Consider the following 21,952-nt stretch of genomic DNA (forward strand, 5'->3'; position numbering starts at 1 on the left):
CCCCTAACTTGGATGACCTCCACAGGCCTCTCTAACTCAGTACAGAGAACATATGACCCTGGTGGCATGGGGGAAGAACCCAGCATCTCTCCCCCTGCCCAGGTTCCTGCACCCCATAGCTGCCACCCCTCTGGAACCTCTCAGGGCAGCACAAGGAGTGGTAGCCTTGGAGTAGCACTCACCCTCCGGGCACATGGTCCTCCAGATTGAATCACAGCCCAGCTCTTGCTCCCATACCCACAGCCATGAGAGCAGCCACCTCCCTAGGAGACCATGAGCACTAGACGCCAGAGCCCACCTAGGCCAGGAGGGTGCTGGGGCCAAGTTCTAGCTGCCCCCTTGGACACTGCATACCCATGAACCCAGCAAGGGTATCTGAGGGCAGCTGGGAAGAAATCTGACCACTGAAAGACTGTAGAAAGCCCCTTAAACCTCACTCTACTACCCCACGTGGATTTGGTTCCTGTGGGCTGCCCAAGAGAGCCTCTGTGGTGAAGAAGCTTCTGAGGATGTGCCCCTAAAGATGGACAAGGACACCTTTCTGTGCTGTCCCCACTCTGCACTCCATCCCCATCCCACACTGCCTCCAGCTGGAGGGTTGAGGGTTTTACGTCTGTGTCCCTGCAGCACTGTGAACTCAGCCCTACCTTCCTTGTCTTCCTCACAGCCCCTAAAGCAGGGAGCTCAGAGGAGGACATGGACAAACGGACCGTAAGTAGGCAGCCGCTCTAATGCTCCTCCTTGATATTCTCTTTTTTTTTTGAGACGGAGTTTCGCTCTTGTTACCCAGGCCGGAGTGCAATGGTGCCATCTCGGCTCACCACAGCCTCCGCCTCCTGGGTTCAGGCAATTCTCCTGCCTCAGCCTCCTGAGTAGCTGGGATTACAGGCACGTGCCGCCATGCCCAGCTAATTTTTTATATTTTTAGTAGAGACGGGGTTTCACCATGTTGACCAGGATGGTCTCGATCTCTTGACCTCGTGATCCACCCACCTTGGCCTCCCAAATGGCTGGTATTACAGGCTTGAGCCACCGCACCCGGCCCTCCTTGATATTCTCTAGAGCTACTTAGTGGAGACCTGGAGTGCATAGGAGGAAAGCAGTGGTGAACTTCCACCCTGAGACAAAAGAGCCCAGCAGACCTCACCGAGGGGTGCAGCACTTTCTTTATTACCCATCCAGGGAACAGCCAAGCCAGCTGCATCTGCATTCTGGCTGTAGCATGTACATTAGGGGGTTCAGAGGCCACATGTGGGGTGTGCACGCTGGCAGGCACTGCGGACGCTGGCAGGCACTGCGGACGCTGGCAGGCAAGCGGACATGGATAGATCAGGAGATCAGGATGACAACTCACAGGTGTCCCAGCTTCTGCTGGCTCACCTGCCAGCCACTGGCCGGCACCCTTCTGCCCAGCATGTGTGCACTGTCACACAAAATGTCCTGAAGCTTGCCATCAGTGAGGCATTCAACAAAGAAGTGAGCACAAAAGTGAGCAGGAAACTGTCCTGGAATAGACCGCACTCTGCCTGAAACAGGAAAACCATGTTTGCCAGGAAGCAGCAGCAGCAGCAGGAAAGAAATTATACCAAAAACTACTGTACACCACAGACATTCTAACCCTTTCCTCAAAGAAACGGTCATGTTCTGTTGGGTACTACGGACAGGTCTCTTCAAATGTATCTAACGACCAGCACACTTCCCCAGCAGTGCCTCGGAGTACCATGTGAATTCTGGCGTCTTGTGAGAAGCCAGGGTGCCTTCTTTGTATCCAAAGCTTTGAGGGAGCTCTAAAGCTTTGGTTCCATTTTAGGAGGGCTGTGTGATGGTGTCATTTCTGCTCTGTTCTCAGTCTGTGAAGGCAGGTGACGTGATGTGCTCCTACGGGGTGCTCCCTACGTGTGCGCAGCCTCTGCTTTCCAGCTCAGTGTTTTGCGTCTCTCTGGTGTGGATGAGCCACACCTCTCAGCCTTCATTCGGTCACAGGCCTGAGCCTTTGCCTTCGTCTCCATCATCAGCTTTTTTGTCCTGCTCTAGCAGGATTAACTCTGTTCTTGCCACGGATGTCACCATCACTTTGGAGCCCAGCCCAGTGTCCACGGGTCCCCCTAGTTCACCCTCTTCCTTCTCTTCAGGGGAGAAACTTTCTCGGGCATCAAAAAAGGTGATTGTTTCTTCTTGAAGCTTTTGTTCTTCCAGCTCTGCCTCATCTTCAGTGCTTTTGCTTTTCTTGGTAGAAGATGAGGAGAGCCCTAATTTGGGAAATCGGAACCAGCCTGCCTTTTCCTGTTTTTTAGGCAGTTCAGCCTCTGGTCGCGCCTCAGGCTGGGTTTGAACAGGATCAGTTCTCTGGACGTCATCTTTGGAATCCACACCTGTCTCGTCAACAGAAGAGGAAAACCCAATGTTTGGAAGCCAAAACCACAGCAGACCGGATTTCCTACCTTCCGTTTTCTCTTTCGGAGCCCTGCCCCCATCTGCCCGCAGCGCACTTGCTTCTTGGCTGTCATCAGGGGGAAACTCAAGAATTTCTGCCGGCTCCTCATCTGAACAGCTGTCTGCAAGCTGGTGGCCGGCAGGAACTTCAGATGTGAGTGTCTGCTGTCCCAGTACGCTGACCCTGGAAGAGATCATCTCAAATGGTTCTCCAGTGTCAGGCTGGAGATCTCCAGAAATGGAGTCTACTCCGGGCGCAGCCTGTGTGGGTGCCTCTTCCGAGCCCTCCTGAGTCACTGTTGTGTACACTCTAGCCTGCGTGGGGGCCTCTGGGATTTTCACCTTTAGCAAGGAAAATCCATATGAAGGTGTTTGAATCTCTGAAGCGGGGATCTCTGATTCCCGCACGATCTGAGTGGAAAAACCCCTGGGCGCTGAGAGATCTATAAACTCTGGTGTCACCGTACTGTGTATGGTGACCTCTTGACTTTCAACATGAGCACCCTGAATATGCACTCTGACCTTTGAAATGGGGGAAGCTTCCAAAGGCAGGTTAAGGTCCACAGGCTGCTCCCTGGGGACCCCAGCACCTGCCTTCAGGATGCTGGCTCCCCAGAGCCCTGGCCTTTCCTCACAAAGGGCTAGGTCAATATTGGCTTCTGGACACTGTACTTCTCTCACAGCGGGGATGAACACATCATCCTCTGAGCTGGGGGCAGGGAAGGAGAACCTTGGTACCTTTAACTTGGGGAATTTGACAGTTACTACAGAATCTTCCCACAGCTGATCCACATCAACCACGGAAATCTGGGCTGGCACATCCGTGCTTGAGGCTCTCAGTTTCAGCGGACCTTCAGGCAGGGAAGCCCATTTCTCCGTTTTTTCCTCCATGCCAGCAAGATCACGTCGTGGCTTGGAAAGAGAAATCTCATCCATTTCTCCTAGAAGAACCTGGGTTTCTGGAAGCCTCATGCCGGGCATCTGAAAAGGGAGAGGCCCTTTGGTTGAATGGATCCTGACCTCAGAAGTGGGAAGCTCATCCCCAGCCATCCCAGCAGTGGAGAGGTGCAGCTTCAAGCCCGTGCTGTCAAGGTCACACTTTAGAACGTCTGTGGGTGATGTGTTCTCAGAAGCTGTCACTGCTGCCTCTGCTTCTGGGAGCTGTAGGGACATATTTGCCTCCACGTCTGACCCAGAAACAAGAAACTCTTTGACTCCAGCTGCTGCTTCACCCCCTGTTACTGCCGATGCCTGTGTCTGAGCCACTTCCAGCTTTCCAGCCCCACCTCCGTCCCTAAAAGAGTGCCTGAGGCTGGGCATGTGGAACTTGGGCATTTTAAGCCAGATTTCCTGCAAGTCCGTAGTCGTGCCCTCGTCCTCTGGGCTTTCCACTGTGTGCGCTTCAGCACCTGGTTTTCCACAGGATGGCTGGAGGGGGTCCTCAGGGGTGGGGGCTATCCCCTCCCCACAAGGCTGGCTTGCTGGGCCATCCCCAGGCCCACATCCCCTGCTGTCACCTTCAGTAGACAGAGTATGCTTGGGAAGAGGCAGGTCAGCTTCAGACTGGCTCACCTCCACCTTGGTCTTCGAGGATCTGAGATCAGGTTTGGCAAAGCCCAAACTAGGAATGCGGACCTGTGGCCAATGGAGGTTCACAGCCTCACCTGTGGCGCCTGCTGTTGAACCAAGTCCTCCCCCACCACCTTCACTGCTGGCCTTTTCGGTGACTTCAAAGCTACCCCCTGCTGTGGCACTAGAATGAGAAGGATCCAGGTCTCTCTGTGGCAGGCTGACACCCCCCTTAGAAGCCTTCGTTTTGGGAAGTGCAAGTTTTGGCATGGCAAAGCCAGGCTTTGTGCTGCTTCCCTTCTCTCCATCCCTCTCTGGAGGCAGATTCGTGTGCACGGCAGGCTGGGGGGCCACTTCATCCTTGTCTAAACCCAGGCTGAGTTTTGAGTCCTCCACGCTGCGTTCTGGGTCCACCTTTGGCCCTGCTTCCTTCTTTGGCGACCACCTAAATGATGGAAGCTTAAACCTGGGCATTTTGAAGGAACTCCCTTTCCCTTCGTGGTCAGCATCTTCAGTGGTGGCTCCCGGAGCAGGGGCTCCTCCGGGAGCCACCACTGAGGTCTTCAGGGAGTCCACAAGCTCTTCCAAGCCCTGGGACACAGAGGTGCCTGGGGATGGCAGCTGAGTGCTTGGCAAGGGGCACTGTAGCCCCTCTCCAGGGCTAAGAGGAGACATGACTGGGGCACCCACTGCTGGATGTAGGTCTCCCTCAGGAACTGCCATTTGGGGGACGGAAAACACAAATTTTGGTTTATAGAATTTAGGAAAAGACACCTGACCATGCGAAGCAGGGATCGTGGAACTCAGTGTACCAGAGTGACTGTCGGCTTGAGATGTCTGAACTCCCGCTGGGTGCTGCAGGTCCGTGGAACACTCTGTCTTGGGAAGACGAATCTCAGCCTGAGACCCAGAAGGAATTTGCAGAGCAAGCTCAGGGGCCAAGGAAGCTCTGGGAACAGTCACCTGGTGTTTTGTGAGTATGACACCCTCACGGGGAGAAAGGATAGAAGATTCAAAGTGGGGACCAGTGAGATCAAGCGGAGATGATGAAAATCCACACAGACCAACCCTGGGCATTGGCATGGATGGCTCCACCTCAGCCGAAGCCTGGTGTAATTCAGACTGTGAAGACTCTGAAGATGATGCCACAGGAATCGTGGAGAGACATACACCAGACTCCGCACCTGGAGCTAAACCAGCAGTTTTTGCAGAAGAAAATGCAACTTTGGGCGTTATAAACTGCAGGTTCGTGACCTTAGAATCTACTCCAGCTGTTCCAACACCAAGTCCAAACTTATCATCGGGTGATGGAACCTGAAGACCACCTTCACAAACGACTTCACACTTCCTGTCATTTACCGACACGTACTTTTCGTCCAAGGACTGGTTGCCCGCAAGCTGAAAACCGCCCAAGTTGGCTCCCAGGACATTGACATCCACCTCCATGCTGGGCAGAGACACTTCCACGTCAGGTACCGTCACCTCCGCCTTGGGGCCTTTCAGGTCCAGCTTGGGGCCCTTGACGTCCACCTGGGGGCCCTCAAGGTCCACTTTGGGCATCTTGAAGCTGGGCATCTGCACCTTGGGCAGGTGCCCTTTGAGGCCGGCTCCCTCAGACACATGGCCCTCTGGGAGCTTCACGTCCACATGGCCAGCCTGGACCTCTAGGTCAGCAGAAGGGGCCTGAATGCTGAGGTCAGTGGTCTTGAGGTCCCCCTGCATGGAGGGGAGGCCCACCTTGGCCTCCACCTTCGGCATAGACACGTCCACTGAGGCCTCGATGGACTTGCCGATGGACTTGCCAGGGGCTGACACCCTGAACGATGGCATCTTGAACTTGGGCATCCTGAATTTGCTGTCTTTGGTGGCAGCCACATGCTTGTCGGCCACGTACAAGTCACCCTCCAGTTGTGCGCCATCAAGCTTGGCTCCTGGGGCCTGGACGTCCACCTCCACACTGGGCAGAGACACTTCCACGTCAGGGGCTGTCATCTCCACCTTGGGGCCCTTGAGGTCCACCTGGGGGCCTGTGAGGTCCACTTTGGGTATCTTCAAGCTGGGCATCTGCACCTTGGGCAGGTGCCCTTTGAGGCCGGCTCCCTCAGGCACGTGGCCCTCTGGGAGCTTCACATCCACCTGGCCTGCCTGGACCTCCAGGTCGGTGGAAGGGGATTGAATGCTGAGGTCAGTGGTCTTCAGGTCCCTCTGCATGGAGGGGAGGCTCATGTCGGCCTCCACCTTTGGCGCAGACACGTCCACTGAGGCCTCGACGGACTTGCCTGGGGCCGACACCCCAAATGATGGCATCTTGAACTTGGGCATCTTGAACTTGCTGTCTTTGGTGGCGGCCACGTCCTTGTCAGCCAGGGACAGGACCCCCTCCAGCTGCCTGCCGTCAAGCTTGGCTCCCGGGGCCTGGACATCCACCTCCACGCTGGGCAGAGACACTTCCACGTTGGTGGCTGTCACCTCTGCCTTGGGGCTTTTCAGGTCGAGCTTAGGGCCCTTGACCTCCACCTGGGGACCCTTGAGGTCCACTTTGGGCATCTTGAAGCTGGGCATCTGCACCATGGGCAGGTGACCTTTGAGACCGGCTCCCTCAGGCACGTGGCTCTCCAGGAGCGTCATGTCTACCTGGCCAGCCTGGACCTCCAGGTCGGTGGAAGGGAGCTGAATGCTGAGATCAGTGGCCTTGAGGTCGCCCTGCATGGAGGGGAGGCTCACCTCGGCCTCCACCTTTGGCGCAGACACGTCCACCGAGGCCTCAATGGACTTGCCTGGGGCTGACACCCCGAATGATGGCATCTTGAACTTGGGCATCTTGAACTTGCTGTCTTTGGTGACGGCCATGTCCTTGTCAGCCAGGGACAGGTCCCCCTCCAGCTGCACGCCATCCAGCTTGGGTCCTGGGGCCTGGACATCCACATCCACACTGGGCAGAGACACCTCTATGTTGGGGGCCGTTACCTCCGCCTTGGGGCCTTTCACGTCCAGTTTGGGCCCCTTGACGTCTACCTGGGGGCCCTTGAGGTCCACTTTGGGCATCTTGAAGCTGGGCAGCTGCATCTTAGGCAGGTGCCCTTTGAGGCCAGTTCCCTCGGGCACATGGCCCTCTGTGAGCTTCAAGTCCACCTGGCCAGCCTGGACCTCCAGGTCGGCTGAAGGGGCCTGAATGCTGAGGTCAGTGGTCTTCGGGTCCCCCGGCATGGAGGGGAGGCTCACCTCGGCCTCCACCTTTGGCGCAGACACGTCCACCGAGGCCTCAATGGACTTGCCTGGGGCTGACACCCCGAATGATGGCATCTTGAACTTGGGCATCTTGAACTTGCTGTCTTTGGTGACGGCCATGTCCTTGTCAGCCAGGGACAGGTCCCCCTCCAGCTGCACGCCATCCAGCTTGGGTCCTGGGGCCTGGACATCCACATCCACACTGGGCAGAGACATCTCTATGTTGGGGGCCGTTACCTCCGCCTTGGGGCCTTTCACGTCCAGTTTGGGCCCCTTGACGTCTACCTGGGGGCCCTTGAGGTCCACTTTGGGCATCTTGAAGCTGGGCAGCTGCATCTTAGGCAGGTGCCCTTTGAGGCCAGTTCCCTCGGGCACATGGCCCTCTGTGAGCTTCAAGTCCACCTGGCCAGCCTGGACCTCCAGGTCGGCTGAAGGGGCCTGAATGCTGAGGTCAGTGGTCTTGAGGTCTTCCTGCATGGAGGGGAGGCTCACCTTGGCCTCCACCTTCGGCGCAGACATGTCCAGCGATGCATCGATGGACTTGCCTGGGACAGCCACCCCAAATGATGGCATCTTGAACTTGGGCATCTTGAACTTGCTGTCTTTGGCGGCAGCCATGTCCTTGTCAGCCAGGGACAGGTCCCCTTCCAGCTGCACGCTATCTACCTTGTCTCCCGGGGCCTGGATCTTCACCTCCACCCTGGGCAGAGATGCCTCCACATCCGGGGCAGTGGGGACCATCACTTCCGCCTTGGGGCTTTTCAGGTCCAACTTGGGCCCCTTGACGTCCACCTGGGGGCCCTTGAGGTCCACTTTGGGCATCTTGAAGCTGGGCATCTGCACCTTGGGCAGGTGCCCTTTGAGGCTGTCTCCCTCAGATATATGGCCCTCCAGGAGCTTCATGTCCACCTGGCTAGCCTGGACCTCCAGGTCAGCAGAAGGAAGCTGAATGCTGAGGTCAGTGGTCTTAAGGTCCCCTGGCATGGAGGGGAGGCTCACCTCAGCCTCCACCTTCGGCACAGACACGTCTACCGAGGTCTCGATGGACTTGCCTGGGGCTGACACCCCGAACAATGGCATCTTGAACTTGGGCATCTTGAACTTGCTGTCTTTGGTGGGGGCCATGTCCTTGTCAGCCAGGGACAGGTCCCCCTCCAGCCTCGCACCATCCAGCTTTGCTCCCAGGGCCTGAACATCCACCTCCATGCTGGGCACAGACAGCTCCACGCTGGGCGGCATCACGCCCGCCTTGGGGCCTTTCAGGTCCAGCTTGGGGCCCTTGATGTCCACCTGGGGACCCTTTAGTTCCACTTTGTGGATCTTCAAGCTGGGCATCTGCACCTTGGGCAGGTGTCCTTTGAGGCCGGCTCCCTCGGGCACATGGCCCTCTGGGAACTTCACATCCACCTGGCCAGCCTGGACCTCCAGTTCGGCAGAAAGGGGCTGAATGCTGAGGTCAGTGGTCTTGAGGTCCTCCTGCATGGAAGGGAGGCTCACCTCGGCCTCCACCTTCGGCGCAGACATGTCCACCGGTGCCTTGATGGACTTGCCTGGGGCAGTCAGCCCGAACGATGGCATCTTGAACTTGGGCATCTTGAACTTGCTGTCTTTGGTGGTGGCCATGTCCTTGTCAGCCAGGGACAGGTCCCCCTCCAGCTGCACGCCGTCCAGCTTGGCTCCCGGGGCCTGAACATCCACCTCCATGCTGGGCACAGACACCTCCACACCAGGGGCTATCACCTCTGCCTTGGGGGCTTTCAGGTCCAGCTTGGGGCCCTTGAGGTCCACTTTGGGCATCTTGAATGTGGGCATCTTGAACTTGCTGTCTTTGGCAGTGGCCACGTCCTTGTCAGCCAGGGACAGGTCCCCTTCCAGCTGCATGCTGTCTACCTTGTCTCCTGGGGCCTGGACATTCACCTCCACACTGGGCAGAGACACCTCTACATCAGGGGCAGTGGGGACCGTCACTTCCGCCTTGGGGCTTTTCAGGTCTAGCTGGGGGCCCTTGAGGTCTACTTTGGGCATCTTGAAGCTGGGCATCTGCACCTTGGGCAGGTGTCCTTTGAGGCTGGCTCCCTCAGTCATGTGGCCCTCTGGAAGCTTCACATCCACTTGGCCAGCCTGGACCTCCAGGTCGGTGATAGGGGGCTGAATGCTGAGTTCAGTGGCCTTGATATCCCCCTGCATGGAAGGGAGGCTCACCTCAGCCTCCAACTTTGGTGCAGACACGTCCAGTGAGGCCTCGATGGACTTGCCTGGGGCTGACACTCCAAATGATGGCATCTTGAACTTGGGCATCTCGAACTTGCTGTCTTTGGTGGCGGCCATGCCCTTGTCAGCCAGGGACAGGTCCCCCTCCAGCTGTGCACCATCCAGCTTGGTTCCCGGGGCCTGGACATCCACCTCCACACTGTGCAGAGGCACCTCCATGTCAGGGGCTGTCACCTCTGCCTTGGGGCCTTTCAGGTCCAGTTTGGGGCCCTTGATGTCCATCTTGGGGCCCTTGATGTCCACCTTGGGGCCCTTTAGGTCCACTTTGGGCATCTTGAAGCTGGGCATCTGCACCTTAGGCAGGTGCCCTTTGAGGCCGGCTCCCTCAGGCACGTGGCCCTCTGTAAGCTTCACATCCACCTGGCCAGCCTGGACCTGCAGGTTGGTGGAAGGAGGCTGAATGCTGAGGTCAGTGGTCTTCAGGTCCCCCGGCATGGAGGGGAGGCTCACCTCGGCCTCCACCTTCGGCACAGACATGTCCACAGACACCTCGATGGACTGGCCTGGGGCTGACACCCCAAATGATGGCATCTTGAACTTGGGCATCTTGAACTTGCTTTCTTTGGTGGCAGCCACGTCCTTGTCAGCCAGGGACAGGTCCCCCTCCAGCTGCGTGCCATCCAGCTTGGCTCCTAGGGCATGAACGTCCACCTTCATGCTTGGCACAGACAGCTCCACATCGGACGGCATCACCCCCACCCTGGGGCCTTTAAAGTCCAGCTTGGGGCCCTTGACGTCCACATGGGGGGCATTTAGGTCCACTTTGGGCATCTTGGAGCTGGGCATCTGCACCTTGGGCATGTGGCCCTCCGGGACCTTCACGTCCACCTGGCCAGCCTGGACCTCCAGCTCTCCGATACGGGGCTGAATGCTGATGTCAGTGGTCTTGATATCCCCCTGTATGGAAGGGAGGCTCACCTCGGCCTCCACCTTCGGCACAGACACATCCACTGAGGCCTCAAAGGACTTGCCTGGGACCGACACCCCGAATGATGGCATCTTGAGCTTGGGCATCTTGAACTTGCTGTCTTTCGTGGCAGCCATGCCCTTGTCAGCCAGGGACAGGTCCCCCTCCAGCTGCGTGCCATACAGCTTGCCTTCCCGGGCCTGGACGTCCACCTCCACACTAGGCAGAGACACCTCCACGTCGGGAGCTGTCACCTCTGCCTTGGGGCCTTTCAGGTCCAGTTTGGGGCCCTTGATGTCCACCTCAGGGCCCTTTAGGTCCACTTTTGGCATCTTGAAGCTGGGCATCTGCACCTTGGGCAGGTGCCCTTTGAGGCCGACTCCCTCGGGCACGTGGCCCTTTGGGAGCTTTATGTCCACCTGGCCAGTCTGAACCTCCAGGTCAGTGGAAGGAAGCTGCATTCTGAGGTCAGTGGTCTTCAGGTCCTCTGGCATGGAGGGGAGGCTCACCTCAGCCTCCACCTTCGGCACAGACACGTCCAGTGAGGCCTCGATGGACTTGCCTGGGGCTGACACCCCGAATGATGGCATCTTGAACTTGGGCATCTTGAACTTGCTGTCTTTGGTGACAACCATGTCCTTGTCAGCCAGGGATGGGTCCCCCTCAAGCTGCGTGCCATCCAGCTTGGTTCCCAAGGCCTGGACGTCCACCTCCACACTGGGCAGAAGCACCTCCGTGTCAGGGGCCATCACCTCCGTCTTGGGGCCTTTCAGGTCCAGTTTGGGGCCCTTGACGTCCATCTTGGGGCCCTTGACGTCCACCTTGGGGCCCTTTAGGTCCACTTTGGGCATCTTGAAGCTGGGCATCTGCACCTTCGGCAGGTTCCCTTTGAGGCCGACTCCCTCGGGAACGTGGCCCTCTGGGAGCTTCACGTCCACCTGACCAGCCTGGACCTCCAGGTCAGCAGAAGGAGGCTGCATGCTGAGGTCAGTGGTCTTCAGGTCCCCCGGCATGGAGGGGAGGCTCACCTCGGCCTCCATCTTCGGCACAGACACATCCACAGAGGCCTCAGTGGACTTGCCTGGGGCTGACATCCCGAACGACGGCATCTTGAACTTGGGCATCTTGAACTTGCTGTCTTTGATGGTGGTTATGTCCTTGTCAGCCAGGGACAGGTCCCCCTCCAGCCGCATGCTGTCTACCTTGTCTCCTGGGGCCTGGACGTTCACCTCAACACTGGGCAGAGACACCTCTACATCTGGGGCTGTGGGGACCGTCACTTCTGCCTTGGGGCTTTTCAGGTCCAGCTTGGGGCTTTTGACATCCACCTGGGGGCCCTTGAGGTCCACTTTGGGCAACTTGAAGCTGGGCATCTGCACTTTGGGCACGTGCCCTTTGAAGCCAGGTCCCTCAGGCATGTGACCCTCTGGGACCTTCACGTCCACCTGGCCAGCCTGGACCTCCAGGTCACCGATATGGGGCTGAAAGCTGATGTCAGCAGTCTTGATATCCCCCTGTATAGAAGGGAGGCTCACCTCGGCCTCCACCTTCGGCGCAGACACATCCACTGAGGCCTCAAAGGACTTGCCTGGGACCGACACTCCGAATGATGGCATCTTGAGCTTGGGCATCTTGAACTTGCTGTCTTTGGTGGCAGCCATGCCCTTGTCAGCCAGGGACAGGTCCCCCTCCAGCTGCGCGCCATCCAGCTTGCCTTCCCGGGCCTGGACGTCCACCTTCACACTGGGCAGAGACACCTCCACGTTGGGAGCTGTCACCTCTGCCTTGGGGCCTTTCAGGTCCAGTTTGGGGCCCTTGATGTCCAACTCAGGGCCCTTTAGGTCCACTCTTGGCATCTTGAAGCTGGGCATCTGCGCCTTGGGCAGGTGCCCTTTGAGGCCGGCTCCCTCGGGCACATGGCCCTCTGGGAGCTTCACATCCACCTGACCAGCCTGGACCTCCAGGTCAGCGGAAGGAGGCTGAATGCTGAGGTCAGTGGTCTTCAGGTCCCCTGGCATGGAGGGGAGGCTCACCTCGGCCTCCACCTTTGGCACAGACACGTCCAGTGAGGCCTCGATGGACTTGCCTGGGGCTGACACCCCGAATGATGGCATCTTGAACTTGGGCATCTTGAACTTGCTGTCTTTGGTGACGGCCATGTCCTTGTCAGCCAGGGACAGGTCCCCCTCCAGTTGCGCGCCATCCAGCTTGGTTCCCGGGGCCTGAACATTCACCTCCATGCTGGGCAGAGGCACCTCCATGTCAGCGACCATCACCTCCACGCTGGGCAGAGGCACCTCCATGTCAGCGGCCATCACCTCCACCTTGGGACCTTTCAGGTCCAGTTTGGGGCCCTTGATGTCCATCTTGGGGCCCTTTAGGTCCACTTTTGGCATCTTGAAGCTGGGCATCTGTACCTTGGGCAGGTGCCCTTTGAGGCCAGATCCCTCGGGCACATGGCCCTCTGGGAGCTTCACGTCCATCTGGCCAGCCTGGACCTCCAGGTCAGCAGAAGGAAGCTGCATGCTGAGGTCAGTGGTCTTCAGGTCCCCCGGTATGGAGGGGAGGCGCACCTCAGCTTCCATCTTTGGCGCAGACACGTCCAGTGAGGCCTCAATGGACTTGCCTGGGGCAGCCACCCCGAACGATGGCATCTTGAACTTGGGCATCTTGAACTTGCTGTCTTTGGTGGTGGCCATGTCCTTGTCAGCCAGGGACAGGTCCCCCTCCAGCTGCACGCCATCCAGCTTTGCTCCCGGGGCCTGAACATCCACCTCCATGCTGGGCACAGACACCTCCACATCAGGGGCTATCACCTCTGCCTTGGGGCCTTTCAGGTCAAGCTTGGGGCCCTTGAGGTCCACTTTGGGCATCTTGAACTTGGGCATCTCGAGCTTGCTGTCTTTGGCAGTGGCCACGTCCTTGTCAACCAGGGACAGGTCCCCTTCCAGCTGCATGCTGTCTACCTTGTCTCCTGGGGCCTGGACGTTCACTTCCAGGCTGGACAGAGACACCTCTTCATCGGGGGCTGTGGGGACCGTCACTTCTGCCTTGGGGCTTTTCAGGTCCACCTGGGGGCCCTTGAGGTCCACTTTGGGCAACTTGAAGCTGGGCATCTGCACTTTGGGCACGTGCCCTTTGAAGCCAGCTCCTGCAGACATGGGGCCCTCCGGGACCTTCACATCTACCTGGCCAGCCTGGACCTCCAGGTCGCCGATATGGGGATGAAAGCTGATGTCAGCGGTCTTGATATCCCCCTGTATGGAAGGGAGGCTCACCTCGGCCTCCACCTTCGGCGCAGACACATCCACTGAGGCCTCAAAGGACTTGCCTGGGACCGACACTCCGAATGATGGCATCTTAAGTTTGGGCATCTTGAACTTGCTGTCTTTGGTGACAGCCATGCCCTTGTCAGCCAGGGACAGGTCCCCCTCCAGCTGTGCGCCATCCAGCTTGCCTTCTCGGGCCTGGACGGCCACCTCCACACTGGGCAGTGACACCTCCAGGTCAGGAGCTGTCACCTCTGCCTTGGGACCTTTCAGGTCCAGTTTGGGGCCCTTGACATCCACCTCGGGGCCCTTTAGGTCCACTTTTGGCATCTTGAAGCTGGGCATCTGCACTTTGGGCAGGTGCCCTTTGAGGCCGGCTCCCTGGGGCATGTGGCCCTCTGGGAGCTTCACGTCCAACTGGCCAGCCTGGACCTCCAGGTCGGCTGAAGGGGCCTGAATGCTGAGGTCAGTGGTCTTCGGGTCCCCCGGCATGGAGGGGAGGCTCACCTCGGCCTCCACCTTTGGCACAGACAGGTCCAGTGAGGCCTCGATGGACTTGCCTGGGGCTGACACCCCGAATGATGGCATCTTGAACTTGGGCATCTTGAACTTGCTGTCTTTGGTGGTGGCCATGTCCTTGTCAGCCAGGGACAGGTCCCCCTCCAGCTGCACGCTGTCCAGCTTGGCTCCCGGGGCCTGTATGTCCACATCCATGCTGGGTACAGACACCTCCACATCAGGGGCCATCACCTCTGCCTTGAGAGCTTTCAGGTCCACCTTGGGGCCCTTGACATACACTTGGGGGCCCTTGAGGTCCACTTTGGGCATCTTGAACTTGCTGTCTTTGGCAGTGGCCACGTCCTTGTCAGCCAGGGACAGGTCCCCTTCCAGCCGCATGCTGTCTACCTTGTCTCCTGGGGCCTGGACATTCACGTCCACGCTGGACAGAGACACCTCTACATCAGGGGCTGTGGGGACCGTCACTTCTGCCTTGGGGCCTTTCAGGTCCAGTTTGGGGCCCTTGACGTCCACCTTGGGGCCCTTTAGGTCCACTTTTGGCATCTTGAAGCTGGGCATCTGCACCTTGGGCAGGTGCCCTTTGAGGCCGACTCCCTCAGGCAAGTGGCCCTCTGGTAGCTTCACGTCCACCTGGCCAGCCTGGACATCCAGGTTGGCAGAAGGAGGCTGAATGCTTAGGTCAGTGGTCTTGAGGTCCCCCGGCATGGAGGGGAGGCTCACCTCAGCCTCCACCTTCGGGACAGACACGTCCAGTGAGGCCTCGATGGACTTGCCTGGGGCTGACACCCCGAATGATGGCATCTTGAACTTGGGCATCTTGAACTTGCTGTCTTTGGTGGTGGCCATGTCCTTATCAGCCATGGACGGCTCCCCCTTTAGCTGCGCACCATCCAGCTTGGTTCCCAGGGCCTGGACGTCCACCTCCACACTGGGCAGAAGCACCTCCATGTCAGAGGCTGTCACCTCCGCCTTGGGGCCTTTCAGGTCCAGTTTGGGGCCCTTGACGTCCATCTTGGGGCCCTTGACGTCCACCTCAGGGCTCTTTAGGTCCACTTTTGGCATCTTGACGCTGGGCATCTGTACCTTGGGCAGGTGCCCTTTGAGGCTGGCTCCCTCAGGCACCTGGCCCTCTGGGAGCTTCACGTCCACCTGACCAGCCTGGACCTCCAGGTCAGCGGAAGGAGGCTGAATGCTGAGGTCAGTGGTCTTCGGGTCCCCCGGCATGGAGGGGAGGCTCACCTCGGCCTCCATCTTCAGTGCAGACACGTCCACTGAGGCCTCGATGGACTTGACTGGGGCTGACACCCCAAATGATGGCATCTTGAACTTGGGCATCTTGAACTTGCTGTCTTTGGTGGCGGCCATGTCCTTGTCAGCCAGGGACAGGTCCCCCTCCAGCTGCACGCCGTCCAGCTTGGCTCCCGGGGCCTGTATGTCCACATCCATGCTGGGTACAGACACCTCCACATCAGGGGCCATCACCTCTGCCTTGAGAGCTTTCAGGTCCACCTTGGGGCCCTTGACATACACTTGGGGGCCCTTGAGGTCCACTTTGGGCATCTTGAACTTGCTGTCTTTGGCAGTGGCCACGTCCTTGTCAGCCAGGGACAGGTCCCCTTCCAGCCGCATGCTGTCTACCTTGTCTCCTGGGGCCTGGACATTCACGTCCACGCTGGACAGAGACACCTCTACATCAGGGGCTGTGGGGACCGTCACTTCTGCCTTGGGGCCTTTCAGGTCCATCTTGGGGCCCTTGATGTCCACTTGGGGGCCCTTGACGTCCACTTTGGGCATCGTGAACTTGGGCATCTTGAACTTGCTGTCTTTGGTGGCAGCCATGTCCTTGTCAACCAGGGACAGGTCCCCCTCCAGCTGCACACCATCCAGCTTGCCTTCCCGGGCCTGGACGTCCACCTCCACACTGGGCAGAGACACCTCCACGTCGGGAGCTGTAACCTCTGCCTTGGGGCCTTTCAGGTCCAGTTTGGGGCCCTTGACGTCCACCTCGGGGCCCTTTAGGTCCAGTTTGGGCATCTTGAAGCTGGGCATCTGCACCTTGGGCAGGTGACCTTTCAGGCCGACTCCCTCGGGCAAGTGGCCCTCTGGGAGCTTCACGTCCACCTGGCCAGCCTGGACATCCAGGTTGGCAGAAGGAGGCTGAATGCTTAGGTCAGTGGTCTTCAGGTCCCCCGGCATGTAGGGGAGGCGCACCTCAGCCTCCACCTTCGGCACAGACACGTCCAGTGAGGCCTCGATGGACTTGCCTGGGGCTGACACCCCGAATGATGGCATCTTGAACTTGGGCATCTTGAACTTGCTGTCTTTGGTGACGGCCATGTCCTTGTGAGCCAGGGACAGGTCCCCCTCCAGCTGCGTGCCATCCAACTTGATTCCCGGGGCCTGGACGTCCACCTCCACATTGGGAAGAGGCACCTCCATGTCAGGGGCCGTCACCTCTGCCTTGGGGCCTTTCAGGTCCAGTTTGGGGCCCTTGATGTCCACCTTGGGGCCCTTTAGGTCCAGTTTGGGCATCTTGAAGCTGGGCATCTGCACCATGGGCAGGTGCCCTTTGAGGCCGGCTCCCTCAGGCACGTGCCCCTCTGGGAGCTTCACGTCCACCTGGCCAGCCTGGAACTCCAATTCAGCGGTAGGGGACTGAATGTTGAGGTCAGTGGTCTTGAGGTCACCCTGCATGGAGGGGAGGCTCACCTCAGCCTCCACCTTCGGCGCAGACACGTCCACTGAGGCCTCGATGGACTTGCCTGGGGCTGACACCCCGAATGATGGCATCTTGAACTTGGGCATCTTGAACTTGCTGTCTTTGGTGGTGGCTATGTCCTTGTCGGCCAGGGACAGGTCCCCCTCCAGCGGCACGCCATCCAGCTTGGCTCCCGGGGCCTGGACGTCCACCTCCACACTGGGCAGAAGTACCTCCATGTCAGAGGCTGTCACCTCCGCCTTGGGGCCTTTCAGGTCCAGTTTGGGGCCCTTGACGTCCATCTTGGGGCCCTTGACGTCCACCTTGGGGCCCTTTAGGTCCACTTCTGGCATCTTGAAGCTGGGCATCTGCACCTTGGGCAAGTGCCCTTTGGGGCTGCCTCCCTCGGGCACCTGGCCCTCTGGGAGCTTCACGTGCACCTGGCCAGCCTGGACCTCCAGGTCAGCGGAAGGTGGGTGAATGCTGAGGTCAGTGGTCTTCGGGTCCCCCGGCATGGAGGGGAGGCTCACCTCGGCCTCCACCTTCGGCACAGACACGTCCAATGAGGCCTCGATGGACTTAACTGGGGCTGACACCCCGAATGATGGCATCTTGAACTTGGGCATCTTGAACTTGCTGTCTTTGGTGACGGCCATGTCCTTGTGAGCCAGGGACAGGTCCCCCTCCAGCTGCGTGCCATCCAACTTGATTCCCGGGGCCTGGACGTCCACCTCCACATTGGGAAGAGGCACCTCCATGTCAGGGGCCGTCACCTCTGCCTTGGGGCCTTTCAGGTCCAGTTTGGGGCCCTTGATGTCCACCTTGGGGCCCTTTAGGTCCACTTTTGGCATCTTGAAGCTGGGCATCTGCACCTTGGGCAGGTGCCCTTTCAGGCCGGCTCCCTCAGGCACATGGCCCTCCAGAAGTTTCACGTCCACGTGGCCAGCCTGGAACTCCAGGTCAGTGGTAGGGGACTGAATGTTGAGGTCAGTGGTCTTGAGGTCACCCTGCATGGAGGGGAGGCTCACCTCGGCCTCCACCTTCGGTGCAGACACGTCCACTGAGGCCTCGATGGACTTGCCTGGGGCTGACACCCCGAATGATGGCATCTTGAACTTGGGCATCTTGAACTTGCTGTCTTTGGTGACGGCCATGTCCTTGTCAGCCAGGGACAGGTCCCCCTCCAGCTGCACACCATCCAGCTTGCCTTCCCGGGCCTGGACGTCCACCTCCACACTGGGCAGAGACACCTCCACGTCGGGAGCTGTAACCTCTGCCTTGGGGCCTTTCAGGTCCAGTTTGGGGCCCTTGACATCCACCTTGGGGCCCTTTAGGTCCACTTTGGGCATCTTGAAGCTGGGCATCTGCACCTTGGGCAGGTGCCCTTTCAGGCCGGCTCCCTCAGGCACGTGCCCCTCCGGGAGCTTCATGTCCACCTGGCCAGCCTGGAACTCCAGATCAGCGGTAGGGGACTGAATGTTGAGGTCAGTGGTCTTGAGGTCACCCTGCATGGAGGGGAGGCTCACCTCGGCCTCCACCTTCGGCGCAGACACGTCCACTGAGGCCTCGATGGGCTTGCCTGGGGCTGACACCCCGAATGACGGCATCTTGAACTTGGGCATCTTGAACTTGCTGTCTTTGGTGATGGCTATGTCCTTGTCAGCCAGGGACAGGTCCCCCTCCAGCTGCGCGCCGTCCAGCTTGCCTTCCCGGGCCTGGACATCCACCTCCACACTGGGCAGAGACACCTCCACGTCGGGAGCTGTAACCTCTGCCTTGGGGCCTTTCAGGTCCAGTTTGGGGCCCTTGACGTCCACCTTGGGGCCCTTTAGGTCCACTTTTGGCATCTTGAAGCTGGGCATCTGCACCTTGGGCAGGTGCCCTTTCAGGCCGGCTCCCTCAGGCACGTGGCCCTCCGGAAGCTTCACGTCCACCTGACCAGCCTGGGACTCCAGGTCAGCGGTAGGGGACTGAATGTTGAGGTCAGTGGTCTTGAGGTCACCCTGCATGGAGGGGAGGCTCACCTCGGCCTCCACCTTCGGCGCAGACACGTCCACTGAGGCCTCGATGGACTTGACTGGGGCTGACACCCCGAATGATGGCATCTTGAACTTGGGCATCTTGAACTTGCTGTCTTTGGTGACGGCCATGTCCTTGTCAGCCAGGGACAGGTCCCCCTCCAGCTGCGTGCCGTCCAGCTTGGTTCCCGGGGCCTGGACGTCCACCTTCACACTGGACAGAGACATCTCTACGTCAGGGGCCGTCGCCTCCACCTTGGGGCCTTTCAGGTCCAGTTTGGGGCCCTTGACATCCACCTGGGGGCCCTTGAGGTCCACTTTGGGCATCTTGAAGCTGGGCAGCTGCACCTTGGGCAGGTGCCCTTTCTGGCCAGCTCCCTCAGGCACGTGGCCCTCTGTTAGCTTCAAGTCCACCTGGCCAGTCTGGGCCTCCAGGTCAGCAGAAGGGGCCTGAATGCTTAGGTCAGTGGTCTTCAGGTCCCCCTGCATGGAGGGGAGACTCACCTTGGCCTCCACCTTTGGCGCAGACATTTCCACCGATGCCTCGATGGACTTGCCTGGGGCAGCCACCCCAAATGATGGCATCTTGAACTTGGGCATCTTGAACTTGCTGTCTTTGGTCGTGGCCATGTCCTTGTCGGCCAGGGACAGGTCCCCCTCCAGCTGCACGCCGTCCAGCTTGGCTCCCGGGGCCTGGACATTCACCTCCACGATGGGCAGAGACACCTCCACGTCAGGGGCTGTGGGGTCCATCGCCTCCACCTTAGTCCCTTTTAGGTCCAGCTTGGGGCCCTTGACATCCACCTCGGGGCCCTTGAAGTCCACTCTGGGCATCTTGAAGCTGGGCATCTGCACCTTGGGCACATCCCCTTTGAGGCTGGCTCCCTCGGGGATATGGCCCTCCAGGACCTTCAGGTCCAACTGGCCAGTCTGGACCTCCAGGGTGGTGCAAGGGGGCCCAATTTTAAGGTCAGTGGTCTTGAGGTCCCCCTGCATGGAGGGGAGGCTCACCTCAGCCTCCACCTTCGGTGCAGACACCTCCACCGAGGTCTTGATGGACTTGTCTGGGGCTGACACCCCGAATGATGGCATCTTGAACTTGGGCATCTTGAACTTGCTGTCTTTGGTGGTGGCTATGTCCTTGTTGGCCAGGGACAGGTCCCCCTCCAGCTGCGTGCCATCCAGCTTGAGTCCCGGGGCCTGAACATCGACCTCCACGCTGGGCAGAGACACCTCCACATCGGGTGCTGTCATCTCCATTTTGGGGCTTTTCAGGTCCAGCTTGGGGCCCTTGACACCCAGCTCAGGGCCCTTGAGGTCCACTTTGGGCATCTTAAAGCTGGGTGTCTGCATCTTGGGCAGGTGCCCTTTGAGGCCAGCTCCCTCGGGCACATGGCCCTCCTGGAGCTTCAAGTCCACCTTGCCAGCCTGGACCTCCTGGTCGGCTGAAGGGCCCTGAATGCTGTGGTCAGTGGTCTTGAGGTCGCCCTGCATGGAGGGGAGGCTCATGTCGGCCTCCACCTTCGGCACAGACACGTCCACCGAGGCCTCGATGGACTTGCTTGGGGCTGACACCCCGAACGATGGCATCTTGAACTTGGGCATCTTGAACTTGCTGTCTTTGGTGGCAGCCAAGTCCTTGTCTTTCAGAATTGTTTCCGTTTTTAATCGTTGCTGCTCATGTTTCAGTTGTATTTCTGTTGTGTCCATCAGTGAGTCCCTGTCGTCTTTTTCTCTGGGGCCTGCCGCTGTGCCTGTCGATTCTCCTCTGGCACCCGTCGCTATTGCGCCTCCCCTTCCCTGCTCTAGGTCCCGTGTGGCTTTTTCTCTCCCTGTCTTTGTTTCCTTGCCTGGTGACCATCCAAAAGAGGGCATCTTGAACTTGGGCATTCTCATCTTTCCTTCTGTGTCTTCCTCATCTTTCTCCTGTCCGTGAGTGATCTCTGTCCTCTGTAGTCCTTCCTGTGTGTCTCCTGCACCCTGCTGTGCTTCTATATGTGTGGGGGGTTCCCTCCCTGGCACCCACCCTGCTCCTTGCCCCTCCTCACCCTTTGGGCAAGTATCCTCTTTTAAGGGCAAGTCCTGTCTCTTTCCTCTCTGTGCCGCACTAAGGTGTCTTTCTCTTTCTGGCTCTTTTTCTGTGGAAAATGCAAATTTTGGCATCTTTAAATCGTGTATTCGCACCCTAATTTCAGGTGGGCCACTCTGGGTGCCTCCTTGAGTTGTGTCTCTCAAGGACATTCTGGCAATCCCAATCTCCAGGCTCTGCAGACCCTCACCTTCACCCTCCTCACTTATTTGAGGAGTTTGCTGGGTTCTGGGCTTCCTCTGGGTCACTGCTGCCTCCCGTGCCTGCCCCTCCAGGGTCTTTCTGTGGTGCCTGGCTGCCCTGGGTGCCCCTTCCTCGGGGGTTCCCTTGCAAATGGTAGGGTCACCAAGCTCTGTGGGCCACTGCATGCTCTGAGCAGGCATCACCTCTCGATCCTGTTCTGCTCCCTCCTCTCTCCTGCTGTCTGTGACAGCCCCAGCATCCTCGCAGCTATCACCCCAGGGTCCCAGCTCTTCCAGGATCCCAGCATGGCCCACCCCACTCTGGGACCCCCTGCCTGACTGTTCTGTCACCGAAGGGCCCTCTCCAGAGCCTGTCCTGAATCTCAGGTTGAGAAACTTTCGCCTCCTCTGGCTGCCTGGCCCTGCCTTCTGCTCTTGGCGCTCCACCATGAGCTGGGCCTCTGTGTCTGTGCTTGTGGGGGACACATCATGTGCGTCCCTGCGCTCATAGGCCTCTGAGGAGCTGTGTGACCTCTGGGGCCCTGGACCCCGCTTGCTCTTTATGGACTGAAATTTTGGCCAAGAGAGCCTCTCCCTCTGGGGCCGCCTGCCTCTCCCCACCCTAGGTTTGGAGATGAGTCTCTCTTGGTCCCCATCTGTTTCCAGAATTTTTGTGGGGGTCTCTCTGTACCCATCAGCAACATCCATGTCCTGAAACACAAGGAGAGGGAATCTGTTGGTGACAGTCCGAGAAGCCTGAGGCCCTGGC

General features: G+C 58.8%; 1 protein-coding gene across 1 annotated transcript in view; it reads right to left on the reverse strand.

The window, feature by feature from the left end:
* Positions 1–1,148: 1,148 nt before the first annotated feature.
* AHNAK2 (AHNAK nucleoprotein 2) overlaps positions 1,149–21,952 on the reverse strand; it is a 43,896-nt gene continuing 23,092 nt past the window's right edge. Inside the window, exon 7 of the mRNA XM_035261707.3 lies at positions 1,149–21,894. Within this exon, the coding sequence (XP_035117598.3) occupies positions 1,978–21,894 (19,917 nt within the window). The 3' untranslated portion in view covers positions 1,149–1,977. The remainder of the gene's footprint in view (positions 21,895–21,952) is intronic.

The sequence above is a fragment of the Callithrix jacchus genome, chromosome 8 (genome assembly GCF_049354715.1).
Source record: "Callithrix jacchus isolate 240 chromosome 8, calJac240_pri, whole genome shotgun sequence".
In the NCBI taxonomy this organism is placed as follows: Eukaryota; Metazoa; Chordata; class Mammalia; order Primates; family Cebidae; genus Callithrix; species Callithrix jacchus.